General features: G+C 35.7%; 1 protein-coding gene across 1 annotated transcript in view; it reads right to left on the bottom strand.

Annotated features, from left to right (window-relative positions):
- The window catches only part of TOPAZ1 (testis and ovary specific PAZ domain containing 1), a 69292-nt gene that overhangs the window by 22904 nt on the left and 26656 nt on the right, over window positions 1–19732 (bottom strand). Inside the window, 7 exon segments of the mRNA XM_021071723.1 lie at window positions 1544–1628; window positions 1631–1658; window positions 3854–3946; window positions 4152–4303; window positions 16216–16279; window positions 18077–18202; window positions 18914–18999. Of these exon segments, the coding sequence (XP_020927382.1) occupies window positions 1544–1628; window positions 1631–1658; window positions 3854–3946; window positions 4152–4303; window positions 16216–16279; window positions 18077–18202; window positions 18914–18999 (634 nt within the window).

Genomic DNA, 19732 nt, shown 5'->3' with positions numbered 1-19732 from the left:
CTGCGGTGCAGGTCACAGATGAGGCTTGGATCTGGTATTGCTATGGCTGTGGCATAGGTTAGCAGCTACAGCTCCAATTCAACCCCTAGCCTGGGAACTTCCATATGCTGTGGGTACAACACTAAAAAAAAAAAAAAAAAAAAAAAAAAAAAATTCATTTCCCTCCCTAGAAAAGGGTAATTGTATCAAAGAATATCAGGAAAACTCAAATATAAAATAATAAATACTAAATTTTTTCCCTTCTGACTTGGGGTTGGGTTCACATCCCCAACCATGATCTACACTCTTTAACCACCCACAGTTATTTTTCTATTTTTCTCCTTCATTAAATACATCACGAGTGTTAATACTTCCTAAAAAATACGAAATAGTTTTTGAAGCAGGCACATGGGAGGGGCAGGGTGTACAAGGATACAATTTTCAAAATCAGGGGCTGCCAAATAAATTGTCATAATTTTCACAGACAACATAAATGCTATTACCACTATTTAAAGAAATTTAAAAAATCATAGAACTTGAACTCAAAGACTCAAATGTATCTTCAAGCCTGGTGTTTGAAAAGGAAACAGTATTATTTTCATGGACTATGGTACTACTCTTACAATTACCATAGGTTTTTTTTTTTTTAAAGGCTTTTGGAGGTCCATAAGCTGAATGAAAGAATAAAAGAAAGTGAACAAGTGAGAGAAGGAATGAGGGAGAGGCATTAAAATATATATATATATTTCTGTTTGTTTGTCTTTTTGTCTTTTTTTAGGGCTGTACCGGCAGCGGCATATGGAGGTTCCCAGGCAAGGGGTCGAATCGGAGCTGTAGCCACAGGCCTACACCACAGCCACAGCAACGTGAGGTCCGAGCCGTGTCTGCGACCTACACCACAGCTCACGGCAACGCCAGATCCTTAACCCACTGAATGAGGCCAGGGATCGAACCCGCCTCCTCATGGATGCTAGTTGGGTTTGTTAACCACTGAGCCATAACGGGAACTCCCAATAAAATATTTTTAGTTAACATGACAAGTAGTGAAACAGAAAGAAAATTAAGGTAACTTGCATATATATGCAAGAGTACATTAGGTAGAATTAAGAAAGTTGTGAAACTGGAACTCTGCTGTGGCTCAGCAGAAATGAATCTGACTAGTTAGTATCCATGAGGACGCAGTTTGATCCCTCCCTGGCCTTGCTCAGTGGGTTAAGGATCTGGCGTTGCCGTGAACTGTGGCACAGGTCACAGAGGCGGCTTGGACTGGACATTGCTGTGGCTGTGGTATAGGCTGGCAGCATATTTTTACACCTGATCTGCCAGGCACTGAGATGAAATTAGGTACTGAAAAAAGACATGGTGAGGTGGGCCAGGAGGGCTGGCTTGAGGCAGGTGATGACAATGTGACTAGGCCACAGCCAAGAGAGGGAGAAGGGCTTACTGTGGGAAACTATCCAGATATTTGGGCATACGAGCAATGATAAGTGCTTCACCTTTATCTTTACTGAGTCTTCACACCAAATTACATGTATTTCAGTCTTATTACAATGATCTTTCTTACCTGGATTTCATTTCCAGAACTGCAGTTATTTCTTGCTTGGAAGCTTGTACTTGGTATAAAAGCTTAACAATATAGTTAAAGTATCTGGGTCCAGTACCATCCCAGCTTCAACAAGCTGTAGCAGAAGGAAAAAAGTAGTTGTTCTTACAAAAATATGAAAGAATTGAGACCAATGTGTGTGAAAAAACTGAGAGACTAATGGAAGAAATGAAACATGGAGACAAATAGAATCAAAATTCATTTCAAAAATTTGAAGCATATTTTTAAATATTTGGGAACTATAATAAGACACCTTACTTTAGGATTTAATGCAAAAAGGAAAATAATACTTTTCAATTCAAACTTGGATATTCTTCCTGTAATCCAAGTTATCTCAACAAGTTATCAGTTGTTCCTCTTCTTTGGTACTCATTCATGCAAAAAGGAAAATAATACTTTTTAATTCAAACTTGGATATTCTTCCTGTAATCCAAGTTATCTCAACAATTTATCAGTTGTTCCTCTTTGGTACTCACTCTTTTGTTTCCAAGTACAGCACTGGTGGTTATACTGTATCCCTGATGGAAAAATTTCTGCGAAGTATCGAATTGAGGTTTTCTACAACTACTATAGGTGTTCACTAATTTAAAAAATTTTTAAGTTTATCTATCTTCCAGTTTGAGACATAACGGATATAAAGCACTGTGTAAGTTTAAGGTATACAGCATAATGATTTGACTTAACATACATCATGAAAAGACTACAATAATTATAGCGAACATTTATCAAAATGAAAGAAAAAATTTTTTTCCTTGTGATGAAAACTCTTAGGATTTACTCTCTTAACAGCTTTCCTACCTAACATAAGCAGAGTTAATTATAATTATCATGTTGTGTAATATAAAGTACTTATTTATCTTTTAACTGGAAGTTTGTACCTTTTGACTGCCTTCATCTAATTCCCACTCCCCACCCACCCCCCTGCCTCTGGTAACCACAAATCTGACCTCTTTTACTATGAGTTTGTTTGTTTTTTTTTGAAGAATAATTGACCTACAACACTGTGTTAATTCTGGTGCATAACATGGTGATTTATTTCTATATATTCAAAATGACAACCATAAGTCTAGTTACCATCTGTCACCATACAAAAATAGTACATTATTACTATAGTCCCATGCCATGCATTTCATTCCTGTGACTCACTTGTTATGTAACTGCAAGTTGAGTAATTTCTGATCCAAAAATTTCTAGGCAAGAAATTTTGTCAAGTTTTGTAATATGGAACTAGAGGTATTCACTGAAATATTTGTTCATCTGCTAGAGTGATCTCAATGCTGCTTCCTAAAAAAAAAAATGGGCAGGAAATGGTAATTTTCCTGTTATTAGGCTTATTCTGAAATGAATGGCTGGGTAGTACTAAATACTAGAAAATATTCAACAAAGGTAAAAATTTTAATATAATGTTAAAATGCCATAAAAATTCTTGTTTTTGTTTAATAGAAAATATAAAATTCCGTCTACTTTGGTAATGATTTTTTATTTATATACTGATTTGTGTATTTCTTATAGATGACCTCAAATCTTTTTGAAAAAGAAAATTTTCTCTAAATATCCTTAAGAAGTAGAGATGAGACTAGTTCAAAGAAGTCACCTGCCATGCTTAGAACTATTTAATTAAGGGGAAGCCCTGTCAGTCAATGGAGTCTGTTCATAAACTCTTCTTCAGGAGTAAAAGAACATTTTTGAAAAAAGAATACCTTGGCATAAAGAATGTGAATAAAAGGTAATTTAAGAGTGTAAGGGAGTTCCCGTCGTGGTTCAGTGGTTGACGAATCCGGCTGGGAACCGTGAGGTTGCGGGTTTGATCCCTGGCTTTGCTCAGTGGGTTGGGGATTCAGCGTTGCTGTGAGCTGTGGTGTAGGTTGCAGACGCGGCTCGGATCCCGCGTTGGTGTGGCTCTGGCGTAGGCCGGTGGCTGCAGCTATGACTGGACCCCTAGCCTGAGAACCTCCATATGCTGCGGGAGCAGCCCAGGAAATGGCAAAAAGACAAAAAAAAAAAAAAAAAAAAAAAAAGAGTGTAAGCAGGAGTTCCCGTTATAGCGCAGTGGGTTAAGAATCTGAATTCAGTGGCTCCAGTTGCTGCCAAGGCATAGGTTCAATCCCACCCAGCGCAGTGGGTTAAAGGATCCAGCTTTGCTGCAACTGCAACTCAAATTCAATCCCTTGCCCAGGAACTTCCATATGCTGTGTGGTGCATGTGTAAGCAGAAATCATTTGTCTTGCTTATTCATTATCAAAAAATAAAAGGGATAAAATAAAATCATACCTTGCAAAAGATATCAATTAGAGCAGGTACAGCATTCCTTAATTTCATAGTTGCCACATGCTCAAATATTTTTAGTAATATTTTCAGAGCAGGCTGGATAAAACAAAAAAATTACACTCATTTTCATGTCTTCTTTCAGTACACCTTAAGTTTCTCAAATTCATTTATTCTAAAAAACACAAGTGTTCTCTAGCAAGCATTCAACAAACAGAAATTTAACTGCTAAAGTATACAAAGAAGAAATACAACAAAGAAATTAACTTCAGATATTAGAAAGATGTATTTTCAGGTTACTTACCAGCATTTTAATCATTATGCTGAGGTTCACTACCTGAAATACTTCTTTCAATAAACAGTGTTTGAGTAAAGAATTTAAAAGGTCATTTAGCACCTGTAAATCAAAGTGCATACCCGGAGGAAAATTTCTGTAGTATTCCATAAACATGTTTACTGAAAACGAAGAAATATAAAGTTATCTGCTGCTTTTAAGATATTCGTCTTTCCTAAATTAGACAACTCTCCTATATTTAAAGATCAAATAGTATAAATTCATTTTCTTAAAAAGCATACATTCCCAGTATCAGAAATACTTGAAAATAAATTAAAAGTTAATGGTAACGGCATGTTAACCAACCATGTTTGGCACTAGACTGGGAGCTAACTAATGTTCTATCCACAAAAAATAGGGCCAAACTGCTTCATACATCAGGGTCTCATTATGAACTCTAGGGAGCTACACTCCCAGGGAGACTCTGGGTAGTGGCCTATTTAGGAGTGGGTACAGACTATTTTGACACATACCCCTTCTTGCTGTTTTAACCCAACCTACATGATGACTCCCTGGGATATTTTTTATTCCAGCTTATAATACAAACATTTTATTAAAAACTATAACACTGATTAATTTCCTTTGAGAAAGTAGCTCTTTAATGGACACTTGGGTTGTTTCACTTTTTAGCTACTGTGAACAATGCTGGTATAAACATGAGTGTACAAATATCTTTTGAGACCCTGCTGTCAATTCTTTTGAGTATATATCTGAGAAGAATTGCTGTATCATATAGTAATTCTATTTTAAATTTTCTGAGGAACTGTCATGTTGTTTTCCTAAAATGTCTGTACTATTTTACATTCCTCCCCACAGTGCACAGGGTTTCAATTTCTCTACATCCTAACACTTCTTGTTTTGTTTTTTCAACAGTAGTCGTCCTAAAGGGTGGAGGTAGTTATCTCAACGTAGTTTGATTTGCATTTCCTTAAGGATTGATGATGTTCGGCGTCTTTATATGTGCTTGTTATTCATTTGTGCATCTTCTTTGGCAAAATGTCTCTTCAAGCACTTTATTTTTGAATCAGGTTTTTGTTGCTACTGTTGAATTTTAGGGATCTCTATATATTCTGGATATCAATCCCTTATGAGATATATAACTTATAAATATTTTTCCCGTTCTGTGGGCTGCTGTTTTATCTTGCTGATACTGATTTTTAAAATACAAATTTCAAAATTTTCATAAAGTTCAATCTGGTTTTTTTTGTTGCCTGTCTTTAGTGTCATACCTAAGAAATCACTGCCAAACCCAATGCTGTAATGCTTTTGTCCTCATGCTTTTGAGTTTTATTGTTGTAGGTCTTACATTAAGGTCTTTAATCTATTTTGAATTAATTTTTGTATATAGTGTCAGATAAGAGCCCATTTTTATTCTTTTGCATGTAGATATTCAGTTTTCCCAACACTGTTGAAAAAAAAAATCCATCCTTTCCCCACTAAATGGCTGTGGTATCCTTGTCAAAAATCATGTGACCATATATGTGGGGGTTTATATCCGGGCCTTTCATTTTGTTTTTTAGGGCCCATCCTGCAGCACATGCAGTTCCCAGGCTAGGGGTTGAATCAGAGCTGTAGCTGCTGGCCCATACCACAGCCACAGCAATATGGGTACCAAGCTGCGTCTGTGACCTATACCACAGATGTCAGCAATGTCAGATCCTTAACCCACTAAGCCAGGCCAGGGATCGAACCCATGTCCTCATGGACACTAGTTGGGTTTGTTACTGCTGAGCCACAATGGGAACTCCCCATCTAAGCTCTTGATTCTAATACATTGGCTCATACGTCTGACTTCAAACCACTACCACACTGTTTTGATTACTACAGCTTTGTAGTAAATTTTTAAGTCAGGCAATCCTCTAGTTTTTTTTTCAAGATTGATTTTCAAGATTATTTTGGGATCCCTTGATATACCATGAATTTCAGGATGAGTTTTTCCATTTCTACTCGGTTACTGGAATTTTGACAGGAATTACACTGAATCTGCAGATCACTTTGATTAGTAATGACATTTAAAAAATATTAAGTTTTCCAATCTGTGAACATGAAATGCATTTCCATTAATTTGTCTTCTTTAATTACTTACAACAGTGTTTTGTAGAGTTCATTGTACAAGTCTTTCAGTTCCTTGGTTAATTCTTAATGACTATTCTTTTTGAGGAATTACAAAATTATTTTTGTAATTTCATTTTCAAATTGTTCAGTGTATAGAAATGTAAATGATTTTTGCATGTTGACTTTGTATCCTTCTGACTCACTTATTACCTGAGATTTTTTTTTTTTTTCAGAATCTTTAGGGTTTTCTACATATAAGATCACCTGCAAACAGATAATTCTTCCTTTCCAAAATGAACGTATTTTATCTTTTTGCTTTGTCTAGTTGTTCTGTCTAGAACTTTCATTTCTATGTTGAATACAAGTGGTGAAAAGTGGGCATCCTTGCCTTGTTCCTTATCTTAGAGGAAAAGCTTTCAAGCTTTTGCATTTAATATGGTGTTTGCTGTGGTGTTTTCAGATATGGCTTTTAAAATGTTGAGGTAGTTTCCTTTTACTCCTAGTTTTTAAAGTGTTTCTATCATGAAAGGGTGTTCAATTTTGTCAAATGACTTTTCTGCATCAAGATGATCATGTGTTTTTTTTCCCATTCATTCTGTTTATGTGGTGTATCACTCTGAACGACTTTTTTATGTTGAACGATCCTTGAATTCTAAGAATAAATCCACTTGGTCATAGTCGATGGTCCTTCCTATATACTGCAGAGTTCAATCTGCTGGTACTTTGTTGATTATTTTTCTATCAATATTCATAAAAGATACTGATCTGTAGTTTCCTCTAGCTCTTTGGCATTGGTATCGGGGCAATGGTAGATTCAACCTTATAGAATGAGTTAGCAACAATTCCTTTCTCTTGAATTTTTGGGAAAAGCTTGCGGATTGATACTAGTTCTTTAAATGTCTGGCAGAACTCAGCAGTGAAGCTAGTAGGTGCAAGGCTTCTCTTTATCAGCACAGTTTTTTTTTTTTTTTTTTTTTTTGTTTCGTTTTGTTTTCTAGGGCTGCACCTGCAGCATATGGAAGTTCCCAGGCTAGGGGTCAAATTGGAGCTACAGCTGCTGGCCTATGCCACAGCCACGGCAACTCCTAACATGAACATTTATAGAAAGAAATTTCCCTCTTAAGTACCACTTTCACTCATCCCATAAGTTTTTGAATGTTGTGTTTCATTTTCATTTGTCTCAAAGTATTTTCTGATTTCCCTTATTTCTTCTTTGATCCACTGGTTTAAAAATATGCTGTTCAATTTCCACAATTTTGTTAATTTTCCTATTTTCTTCTGTTACTGGTTTCTAATTCCATCCTGTTGGAATCAGAGAAGACACTTAGTAAAATATCTGTCCTTTAAAATCTATTGAGACTTAATTTGTGGCCTAACATATTGTCTATCCTGGAAGATGCCCCATGTGCTCTGGAGAAGAATGTGTATGTTTCTGTTGTTGGGTAGAATGTTGTGTATCTGTGTTAGATCTAGGGGGTATACTATTGTGTTGGATCTCTATTTCTCTACTTAACATCTATCTGGTTGTTCTATCCATCATAGTGAGTAGGGTACTGATGTCTCCAACTATGAACTGCTTATTTCTCTTGTTAATTCTGTAAGTTTTTGCTTTATATATTTTGATGGTCTGTCAGTAGGTAATAAATTTTCATAATGCTGCTATACTGAATCTTCTATTACTATATATTTTGTCCTTTATCTCTTGCAAACTTTCTTGATTTAAAGTCTATTCTGTCTAATATTAGTATAGACACTCCTATTCTCTCTTGGTTACTATTTGTATAGAGTATCTTTTCGCATCCTTTCACTTTCAATCTATTTGTGTCTCTGGATCTAAAGTGAATATTTTGTAGACATCCTATAGTTTTATAATGTATTTTTATTCATTCTGGTAACCTGTCTTTTGAATGGAGAGCTTAATCCATTTACTTTAAAAGTAATTACTGATAAGGAAGGAGTTACTTTTGCTTTTGCTATTTGTCTTCTATGTCTTACAGTTTTTTGTCTCTCATTTCCTGTTTTGCTCTCTTCTATGTTTAGGTGATTTTTCTCCCCCCCCCACTCCAAGGCTACACCTATGGCATATGGAAGTTCCTTGGCTAAGGGTTGAATTGGAGCTGCAGCTGCCAGCCTACGCCATAGCTACAGCAACATGGGATCTGAGCTGCATCTGTGACCTATGCCACAGCTTACAGTGACAGCAGATCCTTAAGCCACTGAGTGAGGTCAGGGCTTAAACCCACATCCTTGCAGACACTATGTCTGGCTCTTAATCCATTGAGCCACAATGGGAACTCCTGTGTTAAGCTGATTTTTTGAGTGAAAGTTTAAACTCCTTTTTCATTTCCTTGTCTATAGCTATTTGATACTACCATGGGGTTGCATTTAACATCCTAAAATCATAACAGTCCAATTCAAATTTATACCAGCTTACCTTCAATAATACACAAAAATTTTGTTTCTTTACATCTCCATTCCTACTCCTTTCAGTTGTTGAGGTCACAAATTACATTTTAATATATTGTGTGATCCCAAATATTAACCAACAATTATTTATTTTTTTCATTTTTTGAAGTTTTATTGAAGTAAAGTTGATTTACAATGTTGTGATAATTTTGGTTGTACAACAAAGCAATTCAGTTATACATGTATACACATCCAGTCTCTTTTAGATTCTTTCCCCCCCAAGAGTATCACAGAATACTGGGTAGAGTTCTCTATGCTACACAGCAGGGCCCCATTGATCAATCATTCCATATACCTCAGTGTGCATATGCCAATCCCAACCCTCAGCCCACCTGTCTCCCCTTTACCTGTCCCATTTGCTAACCATAAGTTTTTCAAAGTCTGTGAGTCTGTTTCTGTTGTCTCTTTTTTCTAGATTCCACAAATAAGAGATATCATATGCTGTCTTTCACTAACTTTACTTAGTGTGACAATCTCTAGGTCCATCCATGTTTGCTGCAAATGGCATTTCATTCTTTTTTATGGCTGAGTAATATTCCATTGTATACATGTACCACATCTTTATCCATTCCTCTGTCAGAGAACATAGGTCCATTCCATGTTTTGATTCTTGTAAATAGTACTGCAATGAACATTGGGGTGTAGGTATCTTTTTGAATTATGGTTTTCTCCAGGTAAATGCCCAGGAGTGGGATTGCTGGGTCATATGGTAGTCCTATTTTTAGTTTTCTGAAGTACCTCCATGCTGTTTTCCATAGTGGTTGCACCAATTTACACTCCCACCAACAGTGTAAGAGGTTCCCTATTCTCTGCACCCTCTCCAGCATTTATTATTTGCAGACTTTTGATGATGGTCATTCTGGCTGGTGTAGGGTGGTACCTCATTATAGTTTTGATTTGCATTTCTCTAATAATTAGCAATGTTGAGCATCTTCTCATGCTTCTTATTTTTTGCATCTCTATGTCTTTAGAGAATGTCTATTTAGATTTTCTGCCCATTTTTTGATTGGGCTGTTTGTTTTTTTGATATCAAGATGCAGGAGGTGTTTACATATTTTGGAGATTAATCCCTTGTCAGTGGCTTCATTTGCAAATATTTGCTCCTATTCAGTGGATTGTCTTTTCATTTGTTTAGGGTTTCCTTTGCTATGCATAAACTTTTAAGTTTAATTAGATCTCATTTGCTTATTTTTGCTTTTATTTTCAATACTCTAGGAGGAAGATCTGAGAAGATATTGCTGTGATTTATGTCACAGTGTTCGGCCTATGGTTTCCTATAAGAGTTTCATAGTATCCAGTCTTATATTCAGGTCTTTAATCAATTTTGAATTTATTTTTGTGTATGGTGTTAGAGAGGGTTCTAATTTCATTCTTTTACAGGTAGCTGTCCAGTTTTCCCAGCACCACTTATTGAAGAGACTGTCCTTTCCCCATTGTATATTCTCGCCTTTGTTGTAGATTAGTTGATCATAACTGCATGGCTTTATTTCTTGGTTTTCTGTCCTGTTCCATTGATCTATATTTGTTTTTGTGCCAGTGCCATACTACTTTGATTACTGTAGATTTATAGTAGAGTATGAAGTCTAGGAGCCTGAATCCTGCAGCTCCACTTTTCCTTCTCAGTATTGCTTTGACTACTTGGGGTCTTTTGTATTTCCATACACATTTAAAACATTTTTAATCTGGTTCTGGGAAATTGATAGGATTGTGTTGAATGTGAAGACTGCCTTGGGTAGTAGAGTCATTGTGACAATACTGATTCTTCCAATCCATGAACATGGAATATCTTTCCATCTATTTTGTATCAACTTTGATTTCTTTCATCAGCATCTTACAGTTTTCAAAGTTCAGGTCTTTTGTCTCTTTAAGTAGATTTATTCCTAGGTATTTTATTCTTTTGATGTGATGGTAAATGGGACTTTTACCTAATCTCTTTCTAGAAGATCTTTCATTGTTAGTATACAGAAATGCAATTGATTTCTGTGTATTAATTTTGTATCCTACAATTTTACCAAATTCGTTGATGAGCTCTAACAGTTTTCTGGTAGCATCTTTAGGGTTTTCTAGGTACAGTATCATGTGATCTGCAAATAGTGATAGTTTTACTTCTTCCTTTCCAATTTGGATTCCTTTTCTTTTTCTTCTCTGATTGCTGTGGCTAGGATTTCCAAAACTACATTGAATAAAACTGGCAAAAGTGGACATCCTTGTCTTGTTCCCTGATCTTTGCAGGAATTCATTCAGCTTTCACCACTGAGAATTATATTAGTTGTGGGGGTCATATATGGTCTTTATTATGTTGTGCCCACTTTCGGGAAAGTTTTTTTTTTTTTTTAAATCAGAAACGGCTGTTGGATTTTGTCAGCTTTTTCTGCATCTATTGATCATATTTTTTTACATCAATTACATCAATTTTTTACATCAATTTTTTGTTAATGTGATGTATCACACTGACTGATTTGCAGATATTGAAAAATCCTTGTATCCTTGGGATAAGTCCCACTTGATCAGGGTGTATGATCCTTTAAATGTATTTCTGGATTTGGTTTGCTAATATTTTGTTGTTTGTGATTTATCTTGTTTCCTGAGGTGGCTTCTGTTGCTATAAACTTCCCTCTTGAACAGCTTTTGTTGTATCCCATAGGTTTGGGGTTGTTGTATCTTTGTTACTATTTGTTTCTAAGTATTTTTTAATTTCCTCTTTGATTTCTTCAGTGATCCACTTCTTCAGTAGCATATTGTTTAGTCTCCACGTTTGTGTGTTTTTTTTTTTTTTTTTGCAGTTTTTTTCATGTCACTGATTTCTAGTCTTATAGCAATGTGGTCAGAAAAGATGGCTGATATGATTTCAACTTTCTTAACTTTACCGATGCTTGATTTGTGGCCCAGAACATGATCTATCCTAGAAAACGGTCCATGTGCACTTGAGAAGAATGTGTATTCTGCTGCTTTTGGATGGAATATTCTGTAAAACTGTTAAGTCCATCTAGGTCTAATGCATCATTTAAGGCTTGTGTTTCCTTGTTAAATTTCTGTCTGGATCGTCTATCCACTGTTATAAATGGGGAATTAAAGTCCCCCACTATTGTTGTGTTACTGTCTCTAACATAGAAAACTGGTGTTATCAATCAAATTTATAATAGTATTAGTTCTTATACTAGTTAACATATTTTTCTTTATAGGTATTAGTTTCTTAAATCATGCAGAAAACAAAAAGGGCAATTACAAACCACTGTTAAAATAACACTAGCTTTTATAACTACCTAAGCATTTACCTTTATTGAGATCCTTATTTCCTCATATGATCTTAAGTTACTGTCTCATGTCCTTTCATTTCACCCTACAGGCCTCCTTTGAGCATTTCTTGAAGGGCAGGTCTAAATGAAATGAACCCTATCAGCTTTCATTTATCTGGGGATGTCTTAATTTTTCCATCAGTTTTGAAGGACAGTTTTGCTAGATATAGGATTCTTGGTTGATAGATATTTTCTTTTAGCACTTTGAATATATTAGCCTACTGCCATCTAGTCTCCAAAGTTTCTGATGAGAGATCTGCTTATAATCTTATTGAGGATCCTTGTGAAAATTTGCTTTTCTATGGCTGCTTTCAAGATACTCCCTTTGTCTCTGGCTTTTGACAGTTTGATTAAAAGGTATCTTGGTGTGGGTCTCTTCAAGTTCATCTTAGAGTTTGTTGAGCTTCTTGGATGTTTATATTCATAACTTTCATTAACTTTGGGATATTTTCAGTCATTATTTGTTCAAATATTGTCCCTTTCTCTCTTCTCCTTTGAGACTTCTGCAATGTGTTCAGTTTCATGGTGTCCCATAGGTCCCTCAAGCTGTGTTGACTTTTCTTCAAACTTTCTTCTCTCTGCTCCTCAGACCTGATAATTTTCATTGTTTTATCCTCAAATTCACTGATTCTTTTGCCTGCTCGAATCTGTCTTTGAATCCCTCTAGTGAGGTTTTCATTTCAGTTACTGTATTTTTCAACTCCAGAATTTTTTTTTTTAGGTTTCCTAATCACGTTGATATTTCCATTTTGTTCACACATTGTTTCCCTGACTTTCCCCACATCTTCCTTTGTTCTTAAAAGACCTTTAAGACAGCCGTTTTAAGGGAGTTCCCCTTGTGGAGCAGCAGAAACAAATCCAACTAGTATCCATGAGGAACCAGGTTTGATCCCTGGCTTTGCTCAGTGGGTCGGGGATCCAGTGATGCCGTGAGCTGTGGTGAAGGCTGCAGACTCAGCTGGGATCCACAGTTGGTGTGGCTGTGTAGGCCAGCATCTACAGCTCTGATTTGACTCCCATCCTGGGAATTTCCATATATCGCAGGTACAGCCCTAAAAGGGCAAAAAAAAAAAAAAAAGACAGCTGTTTTAAAATCATTGTCTAATACAGGTGCCATCAGATCTTTTTTACAAGAATAGTTTCTGCTATTTTTTTTCTTTGAATGGGCCATATTTTTCTCATTCCTTTGCATATCATATGACTTTCTGTTTGAAAAGTGGGCATTTAATGCAATAATGTGGTAACTCTGTACCTCAGAGTCTCTTCCTTTCCCAGGGTTTGCTGGGTTTTGTTATTCTTTTTATTTCTTTTGGTTTTTTTGACTGTTGTAGACTGTCTATAGGGAGGATCAGCCTGAAGAATAAATTTAAGATCTTCTCAGGTCTTTTCTGAGCATTTCCTTGGTACATTTGGTCTCTTAAAAATATTCCCTGAATATGCAGTTGTTTTGTAATGTCTTATCTTTAATGTTTGGCTCCCAAAACGCAAAAAAGAGAAAATGAAGAGGAGGGGAAAAACGATGCTAGCCCTTTTAGTCCTCTGTAAGTCACTTAAGCAAGAGAGGGAGGGGCCTGCAACAATGAGGATAACTGCAACAACAATGTACCTCTGTGATCAGAAGTAGCAGAAGCAGCAGTCAGTAATCAGAGCACATATACCTGATGTTGAGAGGATGAGGTCTTTTTTGCTCACTCTGGCTCCCACAAGCTGTGTGCAGGTTGCTCTAAAAAGTCACGCACAGTTGTCTGCCACATGGCGGCACTAAAGGTTGGGTAGTTGCTACTGTGCTAAGAGCTGAAACTGACTGAAATTAATCACAATTTACTGTTCAAGTCTTCCCTTGGAAGTTGCAAGCTTTCAAGAGACTCCAGTAATCATATTAGACAGGTTTTGCTGGTACAACTACTGTCTAGGTGGGGAGACAAATTCCTGATGCCACCTACTCTGCCATCTTACTATGCTGTTTTTTAAAAAAGCTTTGTTAATCCATAATGCCACTTCAGTAACTTATTAGAATTGGGTACTTTTACTCCTCTATTTATTTAGGAGTACCCAATTTTGGTGAACCAGTAACACTGGATTTTCCTCTTTAGATATTTCTAATTCTCACAGGGAAAATAATGTTGATGCCTCTGTAAATAGCAGACTAAACTCTTGTTATTCTTAAAAACTCTAATACATTGTGTATATATATATATTATCAATGACAATTTTTTTTTTTGCTTTTTTTTTTAGGGCCACACCCATGGCATAAGGAAGTTCCCAGGCTAGTGGTCAAATTGGAGCTACAGCTGCCAGTCTACACCACAGCCAAAGCAATGCTAGATCTCAGCTGTGTCTGTGACCTACACCACAGCTCATGACAACACTGGATCCTTAAACCACTGAGTGGGTCCAGGGATTGAACCCGCATCCTCATGGATATTAGTCAGGTTTGTTTCCACTGAGCCACAATTGAAAGTCCACCAATGGTAAATTTAAAATGCTTGAAGTCAATAGCTTTTTTCAGTTTAAATTTACATAATCAAATTTATATTTTTATGCTTCCTTTGATTACTTTAAACCACAAAAATGATCAACTTTCAAAAAAAATCTGATAGAAAATCTTATTTTTTTCTATTGAATTTCTAATATACATATTGATTCATTTTCATGTATGCTAAGCAGAAGTAGTTTTTCACAATGTTTTTAGTCATAAAACTTCTGGAAAAAGAGTTTTATGTGGAAATTCAAATATGAAACAGGTAAAAATGAATGGGAGTCCCATTCTCTCAGTACCTCCTCTTGTGAACTAGGTGGTCCCTGAGGTCCCTCTGCAGAGTCTAAGCAGTTAGATCTACATTTATACCAGTGGTATTAAGAGTTTCTCTTTCTGAGTTGCTATCCAGTTATTCTATCATCATTCATAAAATGAGTCTTCCTTCTCAAACCCTATGGTCCTTTCAAACACTAAACTTCTTTATACATAATGATGACTTTATTATGAGCTATCTATCTGTTTTCACTGATCTAAGTTTCTATTTTCACATCAAACATAATTTACATAGGTTCTTGCCAAGTTCCAGCATTTATTCTTCACTACAGGTTTTTATTTTTGTTTTATGAATTTTTTGTTTAAAAACTAATTCACATATATTTTTCCTGTTCCCATATTTCACAGTCACACAACCAGAATTACATTTTGGGTAGTCTGCAATTTTCCCATGTCATCCTTTTTTCTTCTACATCTCATATTATGGAATTATTTCTGGAATGTAAATGTTTATCCACATCTAAACATTTGTAGCTTCTCCTCCTTGACTATCACAACCCCTCAAGTGACAGGTATATTCTCTATATTGGCTCCTATTACTTCTATCTTAACTACTTCATCCTTGTTACAGTTGGATTAAATCCAGACTACCAGTTTCTTCAGATGCTCCCTCTAATCCTTTGGGGAGATGATATTATCAGCCAAAGAAGCTTGTCAGAGATTTTGTTTTTAGCTAAATCAGATTTTAAGCAGATGGATATGAAGCTAAAGTGCTCTATTACCACCATACTATGTGGTCTTGGTGGCTGTGTCAGAGTGACGAATATAAAGCTTGGTCGCTTCCTCTTGGGTTCATAATGTAGTAAGGGGAGATGGGAGCAGAGAAGGGGATGAGGTTGTGGAGTCAGATAAGGGCCTAATAGAGGAGATAATTATATTTTCTATGACTAAGCTTTGGAAGATGAATAGGTCTTCGCAGTGGGAAAGGGGAATAAAACAAAGGCATCCGGGGTGGAGAGAACAGTGCCTTCTCTATTATAACACAGCCTGGTTGGTTTAGGGACCTGCACAGAATGACGGATGGTGTGTTGGCTACAAGGGATAAATGTAAAAGGAGAACAGTAAAGAAGTAGGTAAGATCCAATTTGTGAAAAATCCCTTTAGAACGAATTTTAAACCAATTAACATCCTTTTTTCTGTCTTACACCTGTAAATAAAATTTCTATGACATGAAAATATTCCTGTATGTTAAAGGAATTAGATAGTGTTAGGTGGACTGTAATTTTTTTATTAACCAAAATGCCACACTTACAGTTAATCTTTTCTGATACCAACAGAGCAACTCTAAGGCATTCAGTTCTCATACTTAGAAGTTCTTGATTTACTGTCAAACTATAAGACAACAGCACACTGTTTGAAACATTTACATTAATGAATTTATAGTAATCATTCCACTGTCCCATACCTGCACGCTGTAGCAAACACAACTCGTTGATACTTATATACTTCTTAAGCACATCCATGCAAACCTATAAAAGTCACAAAAAATGTAAAACTACCATTTAATATTTTATAAAAACTACTCAAATTTAAGTCCTATCTGTTGCTATTTTTTAAATGAATTAAAAGCAATGGAATAAAGAAGCTGATGTTAGGTTAGTTAGGCTTTTAAATGCATACTCAACTCATTACAAAAACCTTATTTAGAGAAGCTCTGTCAAAGAAACAGTCAAGGCAACAGAGTCAAGATTAGCAAGCAATCTTGACTCTGGTCAATCTTGGGAGAGGAAGGAAATCTTTGAATATTATAATTTAAAAAAACTGATTTAGATCTTTGAAAAAATAATCTTTTACTGGTATAAGGATAAACACATTGACCAGTGGATTAGAACAGAGAGCCTAAAAAAAGACCCACTCATTCACAATCAGCCCATTTATGACATGGTGATACTGCAGTGCAATCAGGGAAAGGAGGGTGTTGGATTTCGTGGAGATTAACCTGGAAAAAATATGTATCTGACCTTCCTCTCACATCCTAAATAAAAATCAATTCTAGATGGCTTACAGTTCTCAATATAAAAGATAAGACAAAACTTTTAAAGGAAAAACATAATAACATTTTCATGATCTCGTCAAAGATTTCTTCAACAGCATGTAAAATGTCAACACTTTTAAAAGGAAAAAAATGACAAAATTGGTCTATATGAAGATTAATAATTCTTATCAAAAGATAATTTTGAGAGCGTTAAAGACAACTTGTAAAGTAGTAAAAGGCATTTACAATATAAATATATATCCAACAAAGAATCTGTATCCAGAATATACAAAGAATTCTTGGGATGGATAAGAAAAAGACAATCCTCCAGAATACAGGCAAATATTTAGCTATTTACAGAAAGGGGATATTCAAATATCCAATAAATGTTGTAAAAGATGCTCAACTCCTGGAATTCCTGTCGTGGCTCAGCAGTAATGAATGTGACTAGGATCCATGAGGACGCGGATTTGATCCCCACCCCTGCTCAGTGGGTTAAGGATCCAGTGTTGCCGTGAGTTGTGGTGTAGGTTGCAGATGTGGCTCAGATCCTGCATTGTTGCTGCTGTGGCACAGGCCGACAGCTGTAGTTCTGATTCAATCCCTAGCTGGGAACGTCCATATGCTGCAGGTATGGCCCTAAAAAGCAGAAAAATAAAATAAAATAAATAAAAGATGCTCAAACTTCATCAACCATCAGGGAAGGAGTATCATTTCCCACCTATCAGAATGGCTTCAATTAAAAGACTGCTAATACCAAGAGCTAGTAAGGATGTGAGGTAACCAGAACTCTCAAGACATTGCTGGTGAGAGTGCAATTTGGTAAACCACTTTGGAAATCTGTCCAGCAGTATCTACTAAAGTTGAACACATGCAAACCCTTTGACCCATTAATTCCAGTTTTAAGTATAACCATTGAAATGTGTACAAATGTTTACCAAATGATATGCAGAATGCCGGGAGCTTCAGTATTTTATTTATCAAATTTAGAAACCACCCATCAAAAGTATTATTTATCAATAAAATAGATTTTGATGTATTTGTACAACAGAATATTCAATTTTATATGAGAAAGAAATGTCTACAATTAATTAAAAAAAAAACAAAACCCCAGAGATGACTCAATACTATTGAGCAAAAGAAGCCAGAAACAAAAGAATACTGATTGTATGATTCCATTTATATAAACAGGTAGAGCTCATCTATTAGGAATGATGAAAATCTGAATTAAAATGTGTGACTGAGATGCTTATTAAAACAATTTCTACTTCGAAGACTTAACATATTTTACCTTTTCATCCCCTTGCTCAGGCACGTGAGCAAACTTGCACTGTGATCGCTCACAGCCACGTAATGTATTAAAATGAAATTTGCAATATCTATGGGGTATCATCAACCCAAGGGGCTTCTGGAACACCTAGAAAATTAGACAGATTTCCTTTCTGTATTAATTGTAAAACACTTACTACAATAATGTGAAAAAGCATTTGAAGCAGAAATACTATATACTCAAAGCAGTATCAAGATAATTTGCTTGCCAACTTGGTAAAAATAACTCCAACCAATTTGCATTTTTAAAAATAATGAAAAAATCAATTTAAAGTGTCTGAATGTTTAAAATTTTGTTTAATGTAAAACTTTTATATTCAATTAAAATTACTACTGTTTTACTTTGTAGGTTTCTAAAGGTTTATACATTCCCTCTTCCTGCTCATGTTCAGGTCCTTTTTACTTTTATAACAAGTTAATTCTATTATAATATGCATGTTTCAGATGCATTTACTAGAACCAAAGTTTTCCTTACCTTTTCTGATTAATGGTTTAAAAAGGCAATGAGTGAAAGCTGTTTACAACAAGCTTTTCCCATCAATTGCTAGCTTTCTCCATCACAGGGAACCATTCATCCGGTACATGATGTTCCGGATATCCCACCACCCACCTGTCCACCTGAAATCTCTTGTTTGTGAATATCCTCCAAATTACCAATCATTTTCTGCCCCTTACCATCAATTCCCAATTAAAATCCATGAAATGTACAGAACTGCTTAAAAATGATAGGGAAATATAACCAAAGCCCCCAAATATATGCTTTTTGGATTATTACTATTTTTTTAATGGGGGAACTTACCCCCACAGTTTTTTCCCTCTTAAATAGTTCATAAATGTCAGAATTCTGCAGCTTTAGGAGAGAATGTTTTCCTGGAAATCTGAAATCTAGAAATGATTAAGAATGACGTTACACTCTAATTTGTTATAACTTATTTCCTTCATAGCAATGAAACACATGACCACTACTTAAAGTTTCATTTTGGACTACTTATGCTCAATTTGCAGACCGCTGCAACAGTATGTTCCTGTGAAATACAGAGTGATTTACATCTTAGGTGTTCCTTAAGGATTTCTAAGTCTAAATTTAACATTTTATTTTTAATTTTTTTTATTATTGCTTTTTAAAATGGCTGCACCCATGGTACATGAAAATTTCCAGGCCAGGGACTAAATCCAAGTTGCAGTGACCTATGTCATGGCTACAGCAACACCAGATTCTTTAACCCACCTGTGTTGGGCTATGGATAGAACCTGTGCCTCTGCAGCAACCTGAGCTGCTGCAGTTGGATTCTTAACTCACTGTGCCATAGAAGGAACTCCTGAATTTTAACGTTTTACATTCATTATAAACTGAAGATACTTTCTTAAAAGTCTTATATAGCAGCACTGAGTATTATATTCAAATGATTGTCTCTAAGACAAATATTACATGCAATAAACCTTTCTTACGGAAGAAAACTACTGACAAACCCAGGTGCTATGGATTGAACTATGTTTTCTCTCCCACCTAATTCATATGTTGAAGCTTTAAGCCAATCTGACTACATTTGGAGTCAGGGCCTTTTATGGAAATAATTAAGGTTAAATGGGGTTACAAAAATGAGGCCCTGATCTGACA

Source organism: Sus scrofa, chromosome 13 (genome assembly GCF_000003025.6).
Source record: "Sus scrofa isolate TJ Tabasco breed Duroc chromosome 13, Sscrofa11.1, whole genome shotgun sequence".
NCBI classification, from domain to species: Eukaryota; Metazoa; Chordata; class Mammalia; order Artiodactyla; family Suidae; genus Sus; species Sus scrofa.
Note: the sequence above shows the minus strand (reverse complement) of the source record. Positions and strands in the feature narration are given on the sequence as shown.